Source organism: Onychostoma macrolepis, chromosome 01 (genome assembly GCF_012432095.1).
Source record: "Onychostoma macrolepis isolate SWU-2019 chromosome 01, ASM1243209v1, whole genome shotgun sequence".
NCBI lineage: Eukaryota > Metazoa > Chordata > Actinopteri > Cypriniformes > Cyprinidae > Onychostoma > Onychostoma macrolepis.
In genome coordinates, this window is record NC_081155.1 from 31,947,380 (window position 1) to 31,971,523 (window position 24,144).

The 24,144-nt window shown below is 35.6% G+C and overlaps 2 protein-coding genes across 6 annotated transcripts in view; both read right to left on the reverse strand.

Annotated features, from left to right (window-relative positions):
* dnah6 (dynein, axonemal, heavy chain 6) overlaps positions 1-6,884 on the reverse strand; it is a 91,941-nt gene extending 85,057 nt beyond the window's left edge. The window contains exons 1-8 of one of the 2 annotated variants that reach the window (XM_058775961.1): positions 6,692-6,884; positions 6,046-6,402; positions 5,198-5,371; positions 4,830-5,110; positions 3,409-3,676; positions 3,064-3,198; positions 1,997-2,111; positions 1,784-1,898 (exon numbers count right to left, since the gene is read on the reverse strand). In XM_058775961.1, the coding sequence (XP_058631944.1) occupies positions 1,784-1,898; positions 1,997-2,111; positions 3,064-3,198; positions 3,409-3,676; positions 4,830-5,110; positions 5,198-5,371; positions 6,046-6,321 (1,364 nt within the window). In that variant the 5' untranslated portion in view covers positions 6,322-6,402; positions 6,692-6,884. Of the gene's footprint in view, positions 1-1,783; positions 1,899-1,996; positions 2,112-3,063; positions 3,199-3,408; positions 3,677-4,829; positions 5,111-5,197; positions 5,372-6,045; positions 6,472-6,691 lie in introns of both variants that reach the window. The other variant, XM_058775950.1, reaches the window with a different exon arrangement.
* Positions 6,885-8,306: 1,422 nt separating this feature from the next.
* Positions 8,307-23,968, reverse strand: kdm4c (lysine (K)-specific demethylase 4C). Of its 4 annotated transcripts, XM_058780730.1 has the most exons (22): positions 23,847-23,968; positions 22,945-23,123; positions 22,318-22,493; positions 21,794-21,908; positions 21,021-21,214; positions 20,836-20,885; positions 20,250-20,353; positions 19,998-20,135; positions 19,673-19,866; positions 19,061-19,215; positions 16,010-17,754; positions 14,997-15,108; positions 14,433-14,614; positions 14,130-14,349; positions 13,040-13,116; positions 12,866-12,921; positions 12,568-12,676; positions 12,215-12,403; positions 10,475-10,645; positions 10,093-10,212; positions 9,907-9,999; positions 8,309-9,597 (listed from the first exon to the last, which is right to left on the reverse strand). In XM_058780730.1, the coding sequence occupies exons 2-22, from the start codon at positions 23,086-23,088 to the stop codon at positions 9,436-9,438; spliced, it is 4,506 nt and encodes a 1,501-aa protein (XP_058636713.1). In that variant the 5' UTR covers positions 23,089-23,123; positions 23,847-23,968; the 3' UTR covers positions 8,309-9,435. The 4 variants fall into 4 exon arrangements, with proteins under 4 accessions (XP_058636723.1, XP_058636713.1, XP_058636741.1 ...); XM_058780740.1 differs by lacking the exon at positions 10,475-10,645 and having other exon boundaries at positions 8,307-9,597; XM_058780758.1 differs by lacking the exons at positions 22,945-23,123; positions 23,847-23,968 and having other exon boundaries at positions 21,794-21,940; positions 22,318-22,456.
* Between the last annotated feature and the right edge of the window lie 176 nt (positions 23,969-24,144).

Genomic DNA, 24,144 nt, shown 5'->3' on the forward strand with positions numbered 1-24,144 from the left:
GGGGACCCGCCGAGCCGGGGAGAACTTTTAATTGAAACGAGGGAATGAATTTCCCTGCAATTTCCCTTGTCCGACAGCTTATTAGAATTCTCAGCCCGAGTCCGACTGGAGCCCATGTCTTTTTTCTCTCTCTCTCTTCCCCATTACACAGCTGCAGTTGCAGTCATTAAAATAGTTAAGTTTCGGATTTTAATGGCAAAGTGGTGATATTTCTTTTCGTTTCTTTATTAAGCTAATTTAGAAATATGTTTGGAACATTTTATGTTTGTTAAATTCGAGTTTTAGTTTTTTAAAGGAATGTCCAAGCGACCAGCGGCAGTCAGTGAGTTGAGCATATGTTTGATCAATTTAGCCTTCTCAAATCATCACAACTTGCCTAAAATAAAATTTATAGATATAAAACACTTCATACATTTCACAGTATTAATTTAAACATTTAACCTAGATAAATGTGTGCTGTTAGGCGCATATCCAATCATTTGTGTGGAGAGTGGAAGCTGAATCTCGCTTTGCAGGACATGAGAGGCGCCAGCGCGATAACTTTACATTTTTTTAATAACAGTGGAAGCTTAAAAATATGTTGTCATTTTTGCTAATAAAGATAAGAGTATACATCATTCAGAACTGCAAAGGGTCTACTTTTATTTGTGTGCACTCACAATATCAACAAAACCTTGTGCTTTTGGAAAATAAGGAAAACATGCTTTCTGATTGTCTTGAGCAGGAGCGCCTCACAATGATGAACTGAATCTCAGCAAATAATTGGCTTACCGACATGATAAATATATCTATATAATGCTTTAAATTACTATTTTAAAACGAAATAATTCAAATCGAAAACAAAAACTCTTTCATTATGTAGTCCATAAAGATGAATTTCTCTCTAAAGGCATGTCCAATGAGGAGATGGCGAGTCAGGTTCATCAAATTCATCTTTGTGACACTGACTCAGAAAACACTAGTTTATTAACAAATAATTCAAATATCCCCTCACTACTTTTAACTATTTTGTTTGTTTTTTATTTATTTTGTTTGTTTGTTTGTTTTTTTGGGCTGCTGTGCCAAAATTTTGTTTGCATTCAGTAGCTACAAATAGCCTACGGCCGCATTTTAGTGCCAGGTTGAAAAATAACTAAATAAATAAGATTAATGTCTTCATATTTTAAGAATAAAGTCAAAATTGCAATAATAAAATCATGTTATATTGCGTGAAGTTAATGTGAATATTATTAAACTTATTAAATTATAGGCTACTCCGCCAAAAAAAAAGAAAGAAAAAAAAGTCTGTGGCATCCATCATTTTTCACATTTAACATAAAAAACAGCAATAAAATGTACACTTATTGACGTTTTTTGAAACTCTGATGACTGAGACTTTGTAGTAATAAAGCACAAAACTGGGATTATTGGGTGGCTTGCGTGCTACAAATAATGAATGGACTTGAAAATGTTAAATATAATTTCCAAGCATTCAGCCTATACCGTAAAACAGCTTGTGAATAGTCACGATTCACATAACGTTATTTACTTCAGAAAAATCAACAATAGGGCGATAGAGTTGGAGCCCATAACGTTTGGGGGGGCCGTAAAAATGTTTTTGCATATGGCTGACTTGCTACGTCACTGTACTTTATCATGTATAAATTCATTCAACAGAATAATTAATCAGCCAAGAGAGCATGTTACATTGTCAATAATCACCAAATGGTGAAGCGTCTGCTGATTAATCAGTCTGGATGATCCATTGTGTTTCGAGTTAGTATTGTTAGTAATGTTGACTAACCAAGTAAGACGTCTGCAGTGGTAGCATTTGTTTGCTTGCTGCGTATAACTCATCTTCTGAGGTGAATCCTCAAAGAGTAATCCAAAAGCAGGTGATGCTAATTCTTCATTGTCATCTGATGCATGCATATAAGAAAGGGAAAAAAATACTCAAATTCACAATATGCCAGCTGTTAGACATATAATTGTTTTTTTATTTGAATAAAGGTGTCACCGGTCTCCAAGTCGCCATAGTCAGGTGTGTGTCCAGACTCTTTCAAAGCATTTCGACAGGCACTTCTTGCCACTTCCATTACTAGCTCCCTGAACTGCTCAAGACGAGAGGACACCTAGAACACAGATACACAAAAAGAACCAATTATAATTGACAATGACAGATAAGACTCTTCCCATTCCAGTGCATGCAGAATATAACCCTTATGAAAAAAATATGGGAATACATTGGAAAATATAATGCAAAATATTAAGTAATACATTTCCATATATGGGAAACTAGTGCTTATATTTTTAAATATACTGCAATATGTGAATAAACCATGTATGGCTATATGTTGATGCTGATACATATAAAAAATACATAGCAATGAAGACAAACTGCGCTACATTTTTTACATGTAACAGCTTTTTTGAAACATTCCTTCATGAGTTAATGCATGTGTTTACATCAAGCTGAACACACATTCTTAAATTTTATCTCACGTTATTGTTTGCATACTTCATTTACATATGTGACCCTGGACCACAAAACCAGTCTTAAGTCGCTGGGGTATATTTGTAGCAATAGCCAAAAATACACTGTATGGGTCAAAATTATTGATTTTTCTTTTATGCCAAAAATCATTAGGACATTAAGTAAAGATCATGTTCCATGAAGATATTTTGTAAATTTCCTACTGTTAATATATCAAAACTTAATTTTTGATTAGTAATATGCATTGCTAAGAACTTCATTTGGACAACTTTAAAGGTGATTTTCTCAATATTTAGATTTTTTTGCACTCTCAGACTCCAGATTTTATTGAATGTAAAATTACATACTTTAACATACTCTTACATAAATTATAATATATAAGTAAATATATTGTCACATATTTTTTGATATATGGGAAACAGTAATTCCTTATATATATATATATATATATATATATATTCAATATATTGTAATACATTAACTAATTTGTTTTTCAATATATATTAAATAATTAAATATATTGAACGTTAATCTAGAAGTAAATGTATTTTCTTTGCATAAAGGAACATACAAACACAGATCTCTCTCACCTCCTCCAGCTGTTTGTATTGTGCACTCTGAAACTCTTTTAGTGTATATGTATGGTCTTTCTCTATTCGACACAAAGGCATGTCACTGATGTGGTAACACATCTCCTTGATGTCAATCAGAGCTGGTCGCAGAGACTGAAATACAGACATGATACTTTTCATCAATCTTTTGCTAGTCTTTTCATAAAGAAGATGCATTGTTCAAGGAACCTTATTGTAAGTATTTACAGTAGGTAAAATTCAAGTTGCTCTCATTGATAGATCATATAATTTTTTATTTAAACAAATCAGCTTTTTTTAAAAGCCATATAGTATATGAAATAAATACAATAATCACTGGCAAACCTCATTGAGAATGAAGAGATGTTCTTGCAATGACCGTCTGCATTTACTGATTTTCTTATAGCACACATTAGTGCGCCATACACGAAAAGCCTTCCACTTGCGGAAGAGGGCAAATACAGGGATGCGCAAAAGCTTCCGGTGATATTGGTATTCCTGTTCCCAGCGTTCTAAGGGCAAACAGTCCACCTCAGACCCATAGTAGTGCATAACTGCATGAGTGCTGACTGTATAGTAGTCTGACTTGTTGATATTGTCAAACGTTGCAATTCTGTTAAAAGAATAATTGGAGTATTCAGAGATAAAGGTCTGGTTTAACACACAGTTTACAGTTCATGTGTATTTGCATATATCACTTTCATAATTTCATCATTCAAATAAAAAAGTCCTCATAAATATGTGACGCCAAACATTATTCAGAATATGCAAATTAAAAATTACTGAATATTAACCTTTATTTGATGAAATATGTGAAAATGTTTAAACAGAAAATAATAAATTTAAGCAAAATGTATTTGGTTTGGTTTGGTTTTGTTTTAATGTGTATATATATATATATATATATATATATATATATATATATACATATATGTAAATTATGCCTGTGATGGCAAAACTAAATTTCCAGCAGCCATTACTCCAGTCTTCAGTGTCACATGATCCTTCAGAAATAATTCTAACATGCTGACAAAGCCACTAGAAGGCAAGCCTGCAACCATTAGCCAAAAAAGCATAACGGCTAATGCTAAAAGAAAGGAGACCAGAGGCCGTTTTATTTGAATGGATGTCAATGGAAGAGAGCTTCACTATGCTGAATAAATAGCTTTTTAGAGGAAACAGCTCATCATTTCATGAATCGACAGCCTATCTGTCGTTTTACACTAAGCAATACTTTTGGATTGAACTATTTTTAGAGTTTACACCGAAAAAAATGCCATTTTATAAGAGAAGTCACTGACTTTTTGCGACAGGTGGAATTCAACTTATGGCATTTCTCATTCATTCCCATGGTATCCATAAACAGTGATTGAGTGTTGCACAATTCAGTGATGTCAAGGCTGTAATGTGATTGATTTTTACGGCACACGTGATCCAAGTTAGCCGTTATGCTTTCTCCAATAGTAATACAGACCTTCTCATCTCCCTGTAGTAAGACAATCTCTGATGCTGACTTGGTAGCATTTCTTATTATTGTCAATGCTGAAAAAAAGCTTAATATTTTTGTGGAAGCCGTGATACTTTTTTTCCAGGATTTTCTGATGAATAGTTCAGAAGGACAACATTTATTTGAAATCTTTTGTAACAGTGGAAAAATCCATTGATCAATTTAATGCATCCTTGCTTAATAAAAGTATTAAATATTATTAATAAACGGTAGTGTACAAACACATTTCTATGTGATTGAAAAAAACTACAGTTCTTACTTGAGATTGTATGAATCAAATTTGATGGATGATTTAGGTTCTGCAGACGTCACATAGAGGAATCCCAAGTGAGGGTTATTCCGGATGGTTTGGACAATGTCGGGTGGGGAGTGAATTTTGGCACGAATTACTTCCTCTACTGAGTTGAACAGCAGTGAACTAGACAGTGGTGGAGAGGGGATGTAGCTCAGAGGTGAAACTGCAGTGGCATAACTTCTAGATGAGCTCTTGGCTCTTTTAGGAGCTGATGGGATCCTGAGCGAGCCCTGAGTCAACTGCACCTGAAATCAGCACATAAAATGCACAAAATTGTAACTAATGTTACAAGACACATCTGCCATAGTTGTCTATGATGAGAGTGTCCAGACCTGTCTATCCCTGACATGGTCAGGAATTCTGGGAAGCTGTAGTGGAGAGGGTCCTCTCTCTGAAGAGGGGTCAATGGATTGGACCTCATTAGAGGGAAAAGACATCTTAGGGCTCAAGTTGACCCTCTGGCTGTTCTCCGGTTTCATATGTTCACTGCGTCTCTTCAGAACTGGCTGGAGTAAAATATAGATCGTGTACTTATATGATTAACAGGAATGAGTATACAGTTATTTTTGTTTACCATTGTACATTTTACAAACTGTTTATTAATATTTGAGTCATGATGACATACAACATTAAGAAAAGAAAAATCTTTTAATACTTTCTAAGGTTAAAAGTAATTTTTACAAATATCATGAATTTTTAATTAATAAACATTTGTTTTTTTGGGAAGCACCATGTGACATTTTACAACCTGAACTAATCTTACAACGGCTTTGCAAACAAACGTTTTTCAAATAATTATAATAAAGATTTTATAAAATATTTTTCTTAGAAATAATAATGACTACTTTATAAGCTTGTCAAAAAATTTAATTCTTTTGATGAGGCTTTCTTCTTCATTATGATTTCAGGACAGCTGCTTTACACTGACATTTCTAACTTCATACTCCCAAAAATAATATAAAAATGAATTTTAATTGATACATTAAAACATGCCCATTTTAGCAGGTATATTCAAGTATGTAAGTACTTTTATTATACATTTTAGGACTTTACTATACATTTTAGGACAAAAAATGTCATGTCATGTCACCAATTTTGACAGCCAAAAGAAATTAAATGAATGAACAAATTAACAAACACACAATTTATACATTGAGTTCTCAGATGGTATTGCTCTTACCAGCATCTCAACTTGTGCTGGTCTCTGTGCGGCCCATTGTCTTTCCTGAGCTTTGGTTCTGTGAGGAAACACCAGAGCATCAGCGTTCGGCTGTGGACGTCTGGGCACTGCTGAGACAAGTCTAGACCTCAGGTGCTCCACATCAACAGGTGCCAGAGAACCAGGTACATTGGTGGACACAGGTAAAGACACAGCTGTCCCAAATAACTTCTGTTTGCCAGGACCTTGCTCTGGCCCTGCCTGGCTCCTGGATGACCCTTTCTGAAAAGAGTTCATGACCAAACTGTCCTCCTATTTGTGTTCTTCCCAAAAAAGATTCAATTCCTTCTCCTCTGAGTTATGTCTGGACGGTAAACTCTTTAAACACAGTCAAGAGAACAGCATGTTAGTGACCATGGTAGTGAACTGCCATATTACATCTCACATCTGTAAAGTAAAATAAAATTATTAGTGTTGCTAAGCAACCCGCGGGAAGTTGTTTTGCTTATAAAACTTGTGCCAAATTATACAGCAACATTGACTAAAATATTGTCCTTTATATCGTTATATATTACAGGTATATCTTTAAGTGTTTTGTTAAACGTTTTCGTTGTAGCAAATTAAAAGGCGCACTGACTGTCCCTCAACAGACAGCAGCAATACTTACAACATTTGTTTACAGGTCCCAGAGTATGACAGGCCAGTCAGGTGCAAACTAAATTAACTGCTACCAAGCATTCACGAAAAGCGACGGCATGTTTATGATTTGTATGTCTTCTAAACTGAACAGAAGGGTAGCGGTTAAACTCTTCTACTGGGCTGTTTATTGTTACTTAGCAACGAAGTATACTTTTCACCACTTCCGCTTCAGATGACAGCACTAAGGAAAGCCGAGCTCATTGCTGCAAATCGGCTCTTTTGAATAATTTATTTCAAAGAACCGACTCAGTGATTCTATATGCAGGCACATACTGCGGCTTTTATTTTTTATGATTTTAAATAATCGTGTTTGCTGTAATTTAATGTGTCGCAGACACTGATCTATAATTATATATAGATCAGTGATCGCAGATCAGTTTGTATAGTAACCATGATTCAGCAGTTTATATTAAAGTTATTTAGCCTAAGTATATTTTGCATTTACATTAAAAACACAAAAGAAAATCTCTTAGATGAAAAAGGTTTTTGCAAATTTTGGCAAAAGGTTAATTAAAAAAAAATAAATAAATAAAAATACGCACGTTAAAAACTCAAGTCTTGAAGATTTTATTTGTAACCGTTCTGCTATCTGGCTATTAAAGAAACGTTGTATTATGTAATTCATTCCATTGCAGGACTTGGTCCACTCTCGTATTAGCTCACTGTTCATTTTGAAAGATCCGACTCAAAAGATTCACAGATAATACAGACAGTGATTAGTCAAAATAAATTATTTGATGAAATAAATTGCAGTCCTGGTTAGCCATCCACAATTGTCGTTCCCTCACCTGTTTAACCATCTAGTTAGAACTAGAAAAAGAAAGAAAAATGTCCTATTGATATTGTGAGATCAGTCATTCTTGAGACATGGGACCAGCAATTGTAACTGCTATCATGTTTTAAAAATAAAAATATTTTAAATTGTAAATGTTATGGGGATTAATAACAGAATGTATTTAACACAATTACCTTCCATTTAATTTTATCATTATTATGTCAAATCTATGGCACTTGTCTTCTCACTACATCTAAAACAGTGTGTCCACAGTGAAGAGTTCAATCATTCATATGTTATAACATGCACAAAAATGTTGTTGTTGTTTTTTTGTTTTATGATGAAAAAGACCTTGTTTTATCAAAAGTAACACTTAATATCTCATATCAAAGCAAGGTTGTTTTTCAGTGACACATGCATGTTTCATAAGGTTTAAAAATTGTGTCCCCACGTTTTGTCAACACCTTCAGACATTCATTAAAATGTAATAAAATCAGGGAATATCAGGGGCAGCTGTCACTGTAAAGGACCCCCTCGCCACAGTCCTCCTCTGCAGACTACATCAGTGTCAGACAGGCTCTGCTAAGTTTTATAGTTATAGTTTTATAGAATATTTTAAATCCTAATGTTAATATTTCCTGTGTCACAACCATGATATGCCAAGACCACCTTCCAATTTCTGAGGAAATTATTTGAAATATTTAGATCATTTTATTCTCCTGAAGCAGGTTCCATTAGCATCAACAGAAAAAAAACAAAATGGCTTCTACATGAACTCCATTTGTTTTGTGAAAGAAATGCCAAATTTGTCAACACCGTCAGATGTCACCACTGTCAGATTTTGTGTTCCAATAATATATCAAAATACATGTGACTTGAATAAAAGCTTTGTAAACAATAACATACTCACTGTTTGTTGTGTTTTAATACAGTAATTGATTGATTCAATGTATTTGATAGTTAAAATGACTACAAATTCAGGTTTTCGTCACTGCTGTCAGACGTATCAACTCCGTCAGTTCTGTCACCTCTGTCAGATGAATATTTTGATAATATTTCATTGTGATATTTTATATTTGTTGAGGAGTTGTTGGTCACATGTGAAAGTGTAATCTGTCTGCTAACATGAGAATGTGTTTTGAAATGTTAAAAACAAAGATAAAATTGAAATCATATTACACAGTCCAAGGAAAAAGCACATTTTGTTAAAAAAAAGAGAAAAGTTGGGAGGTTGTATCAAAGCATAGCAGTAGCTTAGTACATATAAGATACATAAATGTTGTTTCATTTGTCTGAGTACAAGGTTTTACTTTTTCAATTTTGCACCCTGTTTTGTCCCACTTCTCAAGAATGACTGAGCTGTATAAAGTAAATTATCATAAATCAATATCAGCTATAAAACAAAAAATTGGTAAAGTATTCATCAACAGAGGTCAAGGCACAGATCACAAAGCAAACATCTCTTTAATTTTTTTCAACAGCTGTAAGCACCACATAGAAAAGAATAAAAGCCCAAATAAATAAAGATGATCAAGATTTTAAGTAAAATGTGACATGTGCTTTGCTGGACATCAGTAGCAACCTTTTTTTTTTTTTTTTTTGGCATTTATACCATTTTAAGCTCAATGCTAATAGTGTCAGTGACTAGGAATGGTGCATGACAAGACAAATCATATACAAAACAAGCATGCAGGTGAAATTAGTCTCAGCAGTGTTTGGGAGGAAATTACAAGATTACAATGCTACAGAATACCATTTGAGGCTAGAAAAACCTCTGAAATATAACAGGAAAAACTTCTAATTTAGAAAAACATTCTTGTCCCTGACATATGAGACCACAGTATTTCTGTCTTTTAGAAAATCATGATCTCACTGATGTACAATCTTCAAACACATTTAAAACAGCCCCTCTCATTTAAGCGCCCTCCATCCCTCCATTAGTTGGCTTTACTGCGTGTTTCTGAGTTCCTGGTGAAGGTTCGAGGGCTAATATGGGCAATATAATCCGTCTGAAACCGCGAATTTGGTGTGCGTCGCCGTTTCCTTTCACCTTGTGTGGTGAAGAATGCATCCTGGAAACGCATGCTGGATGCCGTGGACTGCAAAGCACACATACAATTACACACATATACAATTCATTCAAAAGAAAACCATAGAAGGTAAAGTACTTCTTGACCACTGATTAACGTTGTGTGAATTTAAGAATGAACCTTTCGTTTTAAAATCTTCCTGGTCTACTGACATTTGTTATGAGCTGTTTAATCCAGAGAAATTTAAAAATATCTTCTTTTGTGTTCCACAGACAGTCTTAATTGTTTGGAATGATGTAAGAGTGAGCAAATGAGGACAGAGTTTTGACTTTTGAGTGAACTAGCCTTTTAAAGAGAGTTCAGTGAGTGAGAACTCACCAAACGACCTTTGACTTTTTTGGGCAGGTCTTCATCCAGCGTGTAAATGTCCTCTCTCTTCGCCAATACTTGGGATCCATCTTCAAATTCCACCTACAAACAAGAACACAGGACAAACCATGAACAGTTATTGTGGTAGCAGTTGAGCAGCAGTACTTGAGAGAATATGACTATGAGTGTGTGTACCTGATACATATATGAAGTATTAGAGCCAAGGTACTTGGCTCCATAAAAAAGTCCATCAGGCCACTTCACCTGAACAGCCTCCCCCACTTCAGGAGGCCCAAACTGGGCACAATCTCTGCTCTGCAGGGCAAAAAGAGAACAGATTTCACTCTGATGTCAGGACGCCAAACTAAAAACATTATGCTTATATTGTATGGACTGTAAAAATGAATGAGAAAATGTGTAGGCCTGCACTTTTTGTGAAAAATAAGAGGCTGTCAACTTTGTAAGTATATATTGTATTTTGTGTGCTTAAGTTTGTTTTCATGCTTTAGCTCGCTGAAAACATGCCACAAGATATTCATTAGAACAACTAATGGCTAGCAGCATTAGAAACACTCACCACAATGTCTTCAGGGAATGTATCATTGCTGAATGAGCCATCATCAAACATAACCTCATAGAATGTTTGGGCCATGACCTGGGTAACACGTGAGCTGTAGTAACGAAGATTTTTGTGTTTGGAGATCACCGTCTGGCCCACTTCTAATTCACTTTTGCTAACTTTCACTTTCTGGGGGAGAAGAAAAAAAATTCTTGATGATGGGCCAATTATGTGATATTTGACAATTATGTGTCTGTTTTTTTATTAATTAAAAAAAAATTAAAGGCAATTCATATAGACAATATCGTGAATATGCCTCTTGCACAAGTAGTTGTGCTTGCACGACTACCATTCAAACACTTTGGGGTCAGTAAGATTTTTTTTTTTAAGAAAGTAAACCAAATCAGCATATTAGAAAGAATTCAAAAGCATCTTGTGACACCAAAGACCGAAGTGATGAAAATTCAGCTTTGTCATCACAGCAATAAATTTCATTAAAAAGAAAAAAACAGAAAACAGTTACTTTAAATGGCAATAATATTTCAAAGTATTAATGGGTTTTTTTAAATCATATTTCTGATAAATAAATGCCGCCTTGGTGAGTCTTACTGACCTCAAACTTTTGAAAAGTAGTATAATTAGTTTAACATAATTTTTCTTATTATATCTTTAAAATGATATGGCTAACTATAATGTAAGTCAGTTTGATGCATGACAAGACCACCATAAAACAGAAATGTATATCAAAGTCAGGACCAGGGCTGCACGATTAATCGAATGCAATAGTCATGCACATCTTGTGAGTAAAGTCGGTTCTGTGATTAGTAGTAAATCTCATCACCTGCTTTCAGATGGAGCAGCATTTGCTACACAGAGCCGTAGTTCTCTAACAAGCTATACAAAATTTTTTTATAAATCGGAGACGATATAATCGTACGATTATGAAATCGAAGAAATCGTTCGCGATATTGACAGCTGTTTGCATAGCTGAGATGATGTGGCTTCTTACACAGAATAAGGCACGCAACATATTTCATAGTATTCTAAGCAGTGATAAAGGCTATGTTGATTAACATTGCATCATAGATATACTTTATTATGATGAAAATTATAATAATAAGAACTCAGATAAACCATATATTGCCGTAGTCATGTGTTTATTAGTCACATTGAATCAATGAAAGCATTTAAATCTTCTGTTTATTCAGCAACCTCTATAGGGATTTCCTGGGTTTATTCTGCGGGGTGTATTTGGACTTTCCGTGAGAGCGCCCTCTGGCCTACGGATGGAGATTTACTACTGATCACAGAACTGTGCTTCACTGACAAGATACGCATGAAAATCGCAGCTTCTGTCTAATCGCGATTTCAATTTCATTTCGATTTATCGTGCAGCCCTAGTCAGGACCCTGTAGAATCCCATGAATGTAGCGTATGTCAAGGTCAGTAAGTGAATTTATGAGACGAGTATTTTAAAAATTTTATTCAGTCAGTGCCGACAGCCTTGTGGGCGCGCCAACATACAGCGCTGTTGCGCTACAGGCGTCCCGAGTTTGAATCCCGACTCGAGGACCTTTCCCGATCCCGCCCCCTATCTCTCTCCCACTTCACTTCCTGTCAGTTCTGATCTGTCCTATCATAATAAAAGCAAAAATGCCAAAAATAAATATTTAAAAAGAAAATTCTATTCAATGTGTATGGTATGGTGTTCTTGTTTTTAGTGTGCTGGTTAAACACAACCTATTAAAATATACTCACAGCACTGGAGCTCCGTGACTGGTGCCTGTGACAGGTGATGAAAACCACATACGGCCAATCATCAGGCTCCATGGGCACTCCAGCTGCGTGTGCACAAGTGACATGGAAAGAGGTGGGGCAACGACCACATGAGCACTGAATACATGCTCCGGACAGCTTCTTTATCCTGTTACGGCAATATATACACTTCTACAGAGAGAGAGAGAGAAAGAGAGTGAATGATAGAGTGCACATATGACAAAAAAAAAAATAAAAAATGTCAATACTTTGTCTAAACGTGGAAACAGCAGTGCAGGCAACATGCATTGTTTTGCAATTTCTACCATCTACAAATGTGTGTGTTTATAACTCACCAGTTTATATCTCTGTACAGGTATAGCACTGATATCAATAGGAGCTCTCTTCACAACATCAATGAAATTCACCTCAGGAAGACCCACAGCACACATCACATGGACCCATCTATAGCATGTATAATGCATGAGACACTTGATGCATTCACTAACATCTAAGAACATTAGCCTGACTGAACTCTTATTTGCTTATTATTTGAAATACCAGAGAATGTATAAAAATACTCTGTCTTCTGCTCTGTTTTGTATTTAAAACAATACTATATTAGTATTAATGGATCTGAATAATGGAGATTACCTGTCATCTGAGGTTCTTTTTAATGCACCTCCCCTCAGGTTACACAAACAGCATCCCTGGTATAGAACAGACACACAAACAAATAGAAAGTTAAAAATAAATAAATAAATAAAATGCAAAATTGTAAGTAGACCATAAATGATAGTGATACAGAATGACTGAATTATTACATACAGCTGCCAGGTCTCCGCTCACACATCTGTCACATGTCCACACTGGGCTGACATCATGAGCAGCAACACCGTAGCAACCTGTGGACCAATCAAAACAAACTGTTACATTCTGTACTATGCCAAGCTATGCTTTTGTGTATGTGTGTGATTACTTAAGATGGTAATTATTAAATGTGTACAACGCTTCTTGAACACATATACCAAAGAATGCTTTATAAAAGGTGTGAAATCATGAAATTATTTGCAATCATTTTATTCTATTAAAAGCCCAATTTTTCAAACCATTTTGGGACAATATGTAACAGGAAACGCATAACACAAAATTTATTAAAAACGTTTTCCTTCCACGTTATACATCTAACATCAGTCTAAAATTGAGTGGGAAAAGATAACTCAAGTGATTTTCAGATAATATTATAATGATCTGCTTTAGTAAAATGGCAATATAAAAGCCAATTACTTAATTTAGCAACAGCATGTTACCTTAATAATCATCAAAGTCAAATGTAAAAAAAGAAGTAAATGAATGATTGATATTTTTTGATCTTATATTATAAATGGGTCTTCACACATGAAAATAATACTTTTATAAGTAAACATTTAACTTATGTATTTAATACATTATATACACTAGCATTTAAATGTTATGAGTCAGTAAGTTTTTATTTTTTAAATAAATTTATACCTTTATTCAGCAAGAATACATTAAATTGATCAAAAGTGACAGTTAAGACATTTACATAGTTACAGAATATTTATTTTAATTAAATTCTGTTCTTTCAAACTTTTTATTCAAAGAATCCTAAAAAGATATCACCACAAAAAGATTAAGCACAACTGTTTTCAACATTTATAATAATAAAAAGGTTTCCTGAGCACCAAATCATCATATTAGAATGATTTCTGAAGGATCATGTGTCACTGAAAACGGCTGCTGAAAATTCAGTTTTGCCATCACAATAACAAAGTAAATTTCCAAATAGAAAACAGTTATTTAAAACTATAATGATATTTCACAATATTACTGGGCTCATTAAATATGGGGATTTTTCATGTGTTAAGTTTGTTGTTGAATGATCTCAGGGACGTACTGGCATGAACTTGAACACAGCAACTATTACAGGCCACAAGAGGACTGGATCCATCCTCCTCCAGCAGTGTGTTCAAGGGACATGGGCCCTCCTGGTACGCAAAGCAAATTTCAGGGATCAGAGGTCGTGATCTCAAGCCCGCCTCCTGTGAACATGACCCCTGAGACTCTGTCGCAGCACTCATTAAGACATCATGCCTTCTCTCCTCTAAATTATCAGGCTGTGAGAGCAAAAACAAGAATTTGAAATATCTGTGTGATTAAAAACACAAATCAGTACATAGTATCTCTATACAAAAGTTACCTGATAGTATGGCATGAAAAGAGTGCAGACAGCACAGTGTGGAGAGGTTTTAGCTGCAGTTGCGTTGTACTCTCGTTCATATTGAAAATGAGCTTTTCTGTGTTGCCACAGATGCACTAAAGGCTTTGCCCATTCCTCAGTTTCTGGCTCCTCTTCTTTAGTTGCACAGTCCTCTAAAGTCTCTGACATATACATACAAATATATATTTACTCCAAGGCTGTCAATTTAACATGTTAATTTAGTATGATTAATTACATAACTTCACACAGCTTCTTAAAAGTACACATGTGTGCATGATGCGAGACAAAAATGTCAGTCTATATACATAGATGAATAATTAAAAATACTATAGACAGAATGCAACGATGTAATATTAGTGCAATTTTGTCTAATAAACCATTTCAACCAAACCAGCATGTGGTAAAGATAAATATTCAGAAGTCAGGAAAGATTTGTAATGTAATAAAACATTATATGTTATTAATAAAAGTACTAATAAAACAATTGTTCAAATTCCTGTTGTTTATTGCTCATAATAAAAATGAAAGTGGTTAAACATTCACCATCATCGCTGGCAGCCTGCTGTTTCACAGCACTTGGCACTGCTCTTGCAGTGGGTTTTCTGAGGGGGTGACGCCAACTCTTGGCTGTCTTCTTAACAGTTTGCATGTGGTACTGTGAGAACAAAAAAATAGAAAGAGGCAAAGAGGAGGTCAGTGAGAGAGACACTTTCCAAAAATATAAAATACTGTGCTACCTTTATTGTGCATGTGTGTGTATAGTATGTGCACATTTATTAATGCTTTGACACTGTTTACAAAATGTTAAGGTGTGAAAGCAACTAAGTAAGTGAGTGTTCTGATTTATGTGTACAGAAATTTCCACTGGATTCACAGCAGGTGTAAATTAATATAAAATTTGTGATCAGTAAGACTTTTATACTTTTAATTAACATTTTTATTCAGCAAGGATGCATTAAAGTCACAGTAAAGACTCACAGTAAAAATATATATAAAACAAATAATAAAATATACATAAAAATATCTAAAATCTCTAAATATGAAAAAAAAAACCTTAAAAAAAAAACACCAGTGTCTGTGCCTCTCATTTGTATGCATAATTTAGTTTAGGTTTAGTTAAGTTTAGCTAATCTAAAAGAGAAAATGACATGGCAAAACAAAATCCAATCAGAGCACATATATATATATATAAAACAAATAATAAAATATACATAAAAAATATCTAAAAAAAAAAAAAAAAAAAATTAAAACCCCACCAATGTCTGTGTTTCTCATTTGTGTGCAAAATTTAGTTTAGGTTTAGTTAATCTAAAAGAGAAAATAACATGGCAAAACAAAATCAAATCAGAGCACATCTGTTATTAAACATGCAGGTAAAATTTTTGACCATTGAGATTTTACTGTGAACAGGTTCATCCTGTAGGTTATGATTAAAGTTGAAACCACACAATCAGCAAAATGTCTTGTCACCACGGTCACTGTTTGTTTGGTCAGAATCTCAGAACTATGTAGTAGAGAGGACGTATTTCTTGTCATGGTATAGCACCAGAACTCACTGTACAGACTTCCCCTGGCTCCAGACCCGTTTCCACATACTCAGGGTCACTCATGGCGTTCTCCTCACTGGATTCACTGCTGCTGTCAGCACCTTTATCTCCTGATTCACACGAATCAGAGTCGCTCACAGACCCATCATGCTCTGACTTTGCACCTTCGTAATACTCCTGACCTTTAAACTCTTCCTCCTGAGGTTCCTGAGAGCCTGCCTGCTCACTGAGCACACAAGCTTCAGCTGGTTCCAACTCCATGTTCTGTTGCTTCAGATCAGGAGGTGCATTTGGAGCCATGTCTGCACCAGAGCACTGCATGGGAATGGGCTCCAGGTTGGTCCAGGTCTGAGTGCACGGTGAAGAGTTTGGAGAATCAGGGAACTTTTCTTGTTGGCACCCTGACTCGGACCACATGGTGTAGGGCAGCGAGTCATGGGCATAATCTGTAAGACTGCTCACACCTGTGGTAAGACCAACTACCAGCTCAGGTTGCAAGCTCTCAATGAGCACTGCAGGATTCTGGGAGCTGAGGTTTTTCCAAATGGTGAAGGGTTTGGACTCCACGTAGGGGCCCTGGGAGGATGTGAGAGAGCTTGACTGCTCTTCGAGACTAAGAGAAGTTGGTTTGTCTCCTCTTTCCACTGAGTTACTGACCATTTCAGAGTCACAGGTGTCCATTAAATCCACATCTGCTATGGTAGAACATTGTAAAATACTCTGAGTAGTAATTTTAAACTGTGAAATGGACTCATTTTGAGTGTTCTGGTCTGCGGATGGGATGTGTTCATGTCCTTCCTGTTTGGACTCCTCTGGTGGCCCCCATTGTGGAACCAAGGTAGGAGACGCTGGTTTTGCTATAAAGGTGTCTGAGATTGAGTTTTGTGATTGGCTTACACCTTCTTGGAGTGCAACAAAGGGCCAATCATGACAAGGTCTTCCAGAACAAGTCCCCACATCGTCTGTTATAACAGAAGGGGAGTGTGAATTTTCCAGATGGAGAACAGGTGCATTATTGTTCGGACTGTGAGGTCTGTGATTTGTGGTGTCCGGTCGGACAGCGAGAGTCAGTGAGGGCATTTCAGGTGCGAGAGATTGAGGATTGACTCTCTCTTCTATGAGCTCGGGCATTAGAAGAGGCATTTCACAAAACAAAGTATTCTGGATTTCAGAGTTTGTTCTGTTTTCTGAGGTTTCCGAACCCTGAAGAGCAGAGTCTAGACAGATCGAGCTTTGCTCTTTGTAAAGTGCTGATGTGCCGCAATCGATGCTGCTCTCAGTCAAGATATCCGCGAACGTCTCTTCTGTTTCAATTTTAGCTTGTTGGGAATCAGTTTCTGAAAATAAAACCGCAGCATCAGTGGAATTAAGTCTCGGTGAATGGGTCACAGGAATAGAAGAAGCACTTGTTACTGAGACAGGTTCACAGTTTAATGCTCGATTAGGAATTTCAGCAGTTCTTTCTGAGTCCAGAATCACATCCAGAGTGACGCTGCTCTCTGAGGTTGATCCGGGTCCAGGCTGTGCAGTGGAATTTGAGTTTGTGGATACTAGACCTTCATCGAAAATGAAAGATGTCTGGGAGCTTGTGTGACCTGGATCGGGGTCACACTGCCTGGATGTGGGGGTGAGTGGAGGGGTCGTGAGTTGCTCAGAGGAATCATCTGTGACTTGTCTGGTGGAGTGGGCCAGCAAGTCATTCTCCACTCTTGTTACTTTCACAAGACACATTTGTCGACATGGACCAGTGAGCCCTAAAAAAAGACAAAACAATAAAACAGAGACATAAACATACATGTAGTTATAGCATACACTACTGTTTCAAAGTTTGGGGATTTTTAATGCTTATGCTTACCAAGGATACATAATCAAAAATACAGTAAAACAGTAATATTGTGAAATATTATTACAATTTCAAATAACAGTTTCCCTATTTAATATACTTTTCAATGTTATTCATTCCAGTGATGGCAAAGCTGAATTTTTAACAGCCTTAAATCATTCTAATATGCCAATTCATTTCTTATTATTGTCAATGTTGAAAACATTTGTGCTGCTGCTTAATATTTAGTGGAATCAGTGGATTCATATTTTGTGGATGCATTTTTCAGGATTCTTTGCTGAATATAAAGTAAAAAAAAAAACAGCATGTATTTGAAATATAAATCTTTTGTAAAATTATGCATGTCACTTTTGATAATTTGGTAACACTTTACAATAAGGTGTCATTCGTTAAGTAACAATCAACACTACATTTATTACACTCTTTATTAATCTTTGTTAATGTTAGTTAATAAAAATACAATCGTTCATTGTTTGTTCATGTTAGTTCACGGTGCATTAACTAATGTTAACAAACCAAACTTGTTATTTTAATAATGCATTAGTAAATGATGAAATTAGCATCAACTAAGTTTAATAAATGCTATAGAAATATTGTTAATTCTTAGTTTATTTTAACTAATGTAGTTAACTAAAGTTAACTAATGAACCTTATTGTAAAATGTTATCGATAAATTTCATCTATTTATTCTATTTTGTTCTATTATTTTCTACATTTAATCTATTTATTAATCTATTTAGTCACTGCTAAATAATTTATTTCCTTAAAAAAAAAAAAAAAAAAAAATCATACTGATCCCAACGGTAGTGTGCATTTCATTTTAATTTATTCAGATAATTTTTATTATTTTGCAATTTTTCTGACAGGCCAGTCAAAAAAGTATACCATACTAAATCATAGACCGCAAGTTTTCATTTGGATTTGACAAAAATGCCATGTTGTGATCAACTAGGACTTACTTAAAACAAAATGCAGTCTTATACTGATTCACAAACATCTGTCCTTAATGTGAGTGTGTTATCAGATCACATCAGACTGTATTTGAAAATTAATAGCACACAAAATAAATATGAAAATGCATTTACGTTTATTTCTGAATCAGAGAACAACTGCAAATGGCTCAGCGGTAGCATGGGGAATGTAACGGAGGACATGTATTGTGATTGAAGAATGTATTGTGAGCTTACACAAATACCAATAACAGCCTTTTAATTCACCTGAGTACTGTGATTCTTTCTGGTGTTTCACTGAGTCTTCATTATCCTCGTTTTTCAATGTTAAAGCTGCCCCTCTACTCCTGCGACCACCTCCCTTCACTGGTGCAGAGTCCACAGTCTTCAGTCGTTTGGAGCATGCACGTGGATAATGGAGACTGTTAATGCAAAAAAAGATGAATAATCCACCATCCAAGATTGTGAACTGAGCCTGCTAGCAAACAACATTTTTGTTCCAAATAATATCTATTTGGCATCATATGGCTCTATATGTTTCTACCTATAATGTTACGGTCTGATAAGTATTTTAATAATGTGCTCAAGTCCTCAGACTTGAATACTGGCAACATTTAAATTTTCATTTTCATTTTAAGTTAAAATTTTCCATCAAATCTTTTATTTTATTTCAACTTTCTTTCAATTAACAAAAACGATTAATACTATTTTAGCTAACAATAACTATACTAAAGCAGAAGGAGGAGTGAAAGGGTATTAAGCAGACTTGTAACCCAAGTTGCTCTGCAAATGATTCTTCGAACTATTGTTCTGAAAGCAGTTGACCTGAAAAAGGAAGCTGACTATAGAAGATATACCTTGTTGAAAAACTGCTAATACCTTGAGGTGGAGGGTGCTTTCCTGCGACGCCTCTGAAGCCAGCTCTGCAGCTCCGGTGTAGTGCTGGGTGTGGCCAAGGTGTGATCCAATGGACATGAGTCTTTGCCTTGTGTCCAAGCCTGATAGCGATCTGGCTGGAATCGTCTAACAAATGGATCCATGGAGATCTTCACCATGTCCTTACTGCATGTACACTGCAAGAGGACAGGTTTTACACACACACAAAAAAAAAAAGAGCATCAAATGTTCACCAGCTGCAGATGTAGGTAACATGAAGGTGCCAGATTTACATCAGCAACAGCTGTTATTAAGTGTTTCTTAGTACCTGCGTAGCAACTTTTCCATAATCGATCCACCGGATACTGGCGAAATTGGTGGATTCAGCACAGTTGAAGCCGTGGTTGAAGCCAGCGTGGTAGCCATAGGGAAATGTGATCATAAACTCCCCCGCTTCCTGTGTTATCTGTCATAATATATCAGTGTATTGTGAATACATACGAGGGGAAATGAGACACCACAACATTATTCTTAAAACTAAAATAGTTTCGAAAATTGATTCTAAAAGACTGTGGATTGCCTTATCAAATGGTATGCTGTATTTCTTTAGTACAGAGGGGGAAATCAGTGTCATCTTGTGTCTCAGGAACGCCTCACAGCTTTTAAAGCTGTTAGGAAAGAAACCTAAAGACAAAGACACATTTAGCACACCCAGTACAACACAAAGGAAATAATTATATCTAGGTTAGATAGATACACCCATACACCCTTTTTTTCTGGACATGTCCTGTCCAGGATATCTAAATGTCTAGGTTTATGACCTTGTTTTGCTATTGATGTGCTCTCTACCGTTCTCATACATTATGTGTGCGCGTATTTGCATTGCTTTGACTGTTTTCTGTAGACCCCACCTACTTGCACGGCATGATTGGTTGATCATGTACAATGCCTGCACACTTTTGGTCAAACTAATTTTGAGTTGTTACTTTCAGGAAGTATGAAAACAATAGGAAAACAATGCCAAAACCTGGACATTTTACTGTATGGTCAACCTAGATATACTGTATACAAACAAATATGGTGATTTCATGCATTTCATATAAGACTACAATATACTACACACTCCTTTAAAAGACTACTTTGTAGTTTTACTTTAAAATTTTTACCTATAGCAAGACGCTCCAATCTCTTCCCATGTTCTGGAGGGATGGCATACCTGTGAAATTGGTATTTATTTATTTTATTTTTTTTAAAAATGGCAGAATTCCAGGTCCTCTGAGGTAGATGAAGGAAGAAGTTCAAATAGATCTATGCATACTCAAGAAACACAGAAAACCATAGTGAGTCCTACCAGGATTTGGGCTCCCCAAAGTGCAGGTAATTGATGCTGTAGAGGTCCATGTCCTCCGTGTGCCAGGAGAAGCTGGTTTTCCACATTCCAAAGTACAGATAGGGTGTGTTTACACCCTGAATGGACACTCCACAATCCTCCTCAATCACATCCAAGATTGAGTTCAGGTGCCCGATGTTCCACTCTTCAATGTCCTGAGATAAGAGCAGCAAACATTATCTCAACAATCACCTGCTTACTAGTTCACAGCACAATAAAAAAAAAGTACCATGGCACTACCAAGATGTTTTTGATTCTTATATTTTTCCCCTCATTATTTCACAAATGATTCATGAATGTTTTTGTGTTTTTATTTTTTGTATTTATGTAAAGACACTGGTAATTTATTATCATATTCATTCATGATATATATCAAAGCAGTGGAACTGCATAATACTCAATACTTATTTTCGATCACAGCAAAATAATAAATTAATAAATCAAATAAATAGCAAATAATATGTTATTACACACACTACTGAATTTTAACTTTAGATATTCATAATAAATAATAGCAAATGAAATCAAAACAATGACAAGAGGCTTTCAAATATTTCTTGATTAAATAAACATTGCTTAAAGCTGTTTATGAAATTATGTGTAAACAGTCAACTGCAGCCACCAAGAAAACTGTGATATCCTTTGTTATATCACACATGGCATTCACATTCCATTTGAGGTATGTTACGCTGGACATTCAGAGGACAAGAGCTGTGCTCCACCTGTATCCTCACCTCATCATAGAGTGTGCCGCTCACATCAGCACCATAGATGGGCGAGACGAATGTCAGATTCTTCCAGTACTTCCTCTCCAAGTCTTCATAGTTCAGGTAGCGAGGTGTGCAGTACCTGAGTAGGTAAATCACACATCTCCAGATGGCCTTAACGAATATAGGTCAATCCATCATTTAAAGGAATCTTATTACAGAGTGCAATAGAAGTCCAGCATATAACAATGCATAAAAGAACTATGTAAATGAACCAAACCAGAGGTGTTTGTAAACTGCATGGCAGTTTATTTTATTTTTGTTTAGATATTGTTTAATATACGGAGTGTTTTTTTATTATTTAGTAAACACATCTGCTGTCGTTTATGCACTGCTTTGCTTTTTTGGAAATTGAAATAACCTAGAACGTAGGTTATGGCTGAATACTGTATAAAGAAATGGAAAGAATGTGAATGCAATCCACAGAATAATTACTGCATGCACATACTGTGTTTAAATGTAGTTAGAGTAGAATAACAGTTGTCACTTACATGTCACTGTTGGCCAGTCTGCGGAATTCTTGCACAGTGAGTGGTTTCTTCTGGATGTTGTACTGGGTGAAGAGTCCTGATTGGCCAGCCACCATCTGCTGAATAGGTGCTTGAATCATGAAATCATCAATATCATCGTAATTGCGACGTGGCTTCCAGCCCTTGGGTGGAATAACCTGTGGAAATAATTAAGAATTATGAAGCCACTATTTTTGGTCCAAGAGTGTGAACACTATATATATATATAAAAGAGAACTACAAAATAAAATAAAATAATATCATAGTATATTATATTATATATTACCTTTATTTCTATTAAAGTTATTAAAGTACTAAAGTTACAGGATTACACAATATTACTCTATTACTATCTTACTATTATTACAATTATTATTATATTTTATATATTAGAATTGTGATCTTGTGAATATAAATAATAATAATTAAAAATGAAAAATAAAAAGCCCATCACTCTTTTGTGCTGTCCTCACTGATTTAACATAAAACCAAACATACAATGGACCTATATTGTGCATTTAGATTTTAGATTTTGTACTGTTATTATTACTACATGTACAATATACATTTTACTATCAATCACATGCATAAACATACAAACATACCAACCTTGGCCAGTCCAGCACGCTGAGCTCCCTGAGACTCCATATAAACCAGGTACTGGTTGAAATCCTTAAACTCCTCCATGGTAGGTCTGAAGGTCATGATCTTACAGGCAGGGTTAGCCGGGGAACTTGCCCCAACACCTGCCATCCTGACCTCACCCTGCTGCCTCCCAGAGGCTCTACCTGCAGAGCACACAGTGTGCAATTATACTTCCCCTTCACAGTCATGATTACACAACAAAACATTCTGTGATTAACACAGTTAGAGTGACAAAGGTCCAACAGCTTCTTCGTGCATGCATTTGACTGACCGTCTAGCCATTGTAATTTAATTAACAGAACGATTTAAGTCCTGTACAGACAAATCACCGACTAGGATTTCATCACTGCGATCACTGACTGCGAACAAACCTATAGATATAATCAATGAGTGTGTTTACTTACTTCACTGTCAATTCTAAAGAAATTTGCCATAAATCCTTATTTATAAATGAAATCAGCCCTATGTATCGCAATTCATTATTAAAGCACAATGCAGCACGCCTAAAAGTATCATTTACAAGCGTCTAGTTGCATGAGTTTTTAATGCAGGCCCACTCCCATAATCTGCTGATAAAACAATGACATAAAAGCCGGGCTAGATATAGGCGAAATATCTATATAAAAACTTATCGCATGAGTGTAAACTGCCTGCGGTATGATTTTTATCGTTTAAACAATACTGTTTACTGTACTCAGATGGGTTTATTTACAGTTAGCTCATTAGCTGCTAGAGTGACCATATTAAATGTCCACTTCTTCTAGTCTCATTGTCAAAATTCTTCTCTGAGCCCATAATAGCAAGATGAAGCTGTTCCTGTGCGCATAACACATCCATTCTCTGTCATGTGTATTGATTAGAAATACCTCAGTGTAGTGTGTTCGTGGGCACGCAGTCCAGTCCCTTTAAACACCCCAGCTGTTCTACTTCATGACAGCTCTCTGCTATCACACGATTTCATTTCTGCTTCTCTTCATCTCGCTCTGGGTTTAAAACAGCGCAGCGCCATCTGGTGGACTGTATGTTACACAAATGCATTACGAAACAATGCAACTTTATTAATCTCAGAGGGGGAGTTTAGTTTTTGGCATTAAAAAAAAAAATAGATGAAATCAAACGCAGCACATGAATAGTCAAGAATGCTCGCCTTAAAAATGTGCGATG